The 1,118-nt window shown below is 45.3% G+C and overlaps 1 protein-coding gene across 1 annotated transcript in view; it reads right to left on the reverse strand.

Annotated features, from left to right (window-relative positions):
• Positions 1-471, reverse strand: part of LOC101855374 — a gene marked incomplete at its 3' end in the record, with an annotated part of 23,886 nt that extends 23,415 nt beyond the window's left edge. Inside the window, 1 exon segment of the mRNA XM_013088207.2 lies at positions 324-471. Within this exon segment, the coding sequence (XP_012943661.1) occupies positions 324-375 (52 nt within the window).
• Between the last annotated feature and the right edge of the window lie 647 nt (positions 472-1,118).

The raw sequence follows: 1,118 nt of genomic DNA on the forward strand, positions 1-1,118 counted from the left end.
CTTACTGCTGTCTTTCAGCCACACCCCTGATCTTCTGGTAGGAAAGATCTACACCTGACCTTCTCGGACAAGGGCGAAAAATCTCGGAGATCCCCTGCGCAAGTTGCACACGTTAAATATCCCTTGCTGGTCTAGAATCGATAATAAGAGAGGGCTTCAGCCGCCACTCGGGCAAAATTAAAAATTTCCTACCAATTGAAAATGTTTGATGGGTCCCACGCGGTCATAATATGATCTTATCTGGTTGCGAGCGCCGCAAAACACTTTACCAAAACAAAATTAATAATAATAAAAACAATATATATATATATATACTAACTTACCTATAGTGAGCACCGCCATGGTGGCGACCAGAGATGGCCACGATACCGCCATGACGTTTCGTGTCGTTCCGTGACGTTTGTCTGGTGGGAACACTACTGCACGAAATGGACGAGGAGCCCTTCTCTGACACAGCTCTCGAGTGGTCTGCTGAACACCTCACTCTCTCAGTCACTCACTTAGTCACTCACTCGCTCACTCCTTCACGTAGTCCTTGCTGCCCCGCGCGGCCTCACTGGCTGGTCACACCACGGTACAACCTTTGACCTCCTCACTGACTCGTGGACAACCGAGTCTGGAACCAGCGACATTGCATGGGGACGGGGCGAGACGCTCAGAGTCGATAGAAGAAGAGAGCGTATAATCAGGTGGAATCAGGCGCTCGCCAATTTTTTTATTTGGTTATTTAATCTTTCTTTCTTTATTTCTTTTCCCCCTTTCTTTCTTTCTTTCTTTCCTTCTTTCTTTCTTTCTTTCCTTCTTCCTTTCTTTCTCTCTTTCTTTCTTTCTTTCTTTCTCTCTTTCTTTTTTTTCTTTCTCTCTTTCTTTCTTTCTTTCATTCTTTCTTTGTTTCTTTGTTTCTTTCTTTCTTGGAATTGTGCTACCTTATTATCACAAAGTTCTATCTGACACTTTTGGCCATTTTCGGCTACTTAGACCCTGAGGTCAAAAACCAATGACTATTGTTCAATCTGCACTCACTGGCTGGTCACACCACAGTGCAACCTTTGACCTCCTCACTGACTCACAGACAAACGAGTCTGGAACCGGCGACAGCGCATGGGAGGACGGGGCGA

The sequence above is a fragment of the Aplysia californica genome, unplaced genomic scaffold (genome assembly GCF_000002075.1).
Source record: "Aplysia californica isolate F4 #8 unplaced genomic scaffold, AplCal3.0 scaffold00702, whole genome shotgun sequence".
In the NCBI taxonomy this organism is placed as follows: domain Eukaryota; kingdom Metazoa; phylum Mollusca; class Gastropoda; order Aplysiida; family Aplysiidae; genus Aplysia; species Aplysia californica.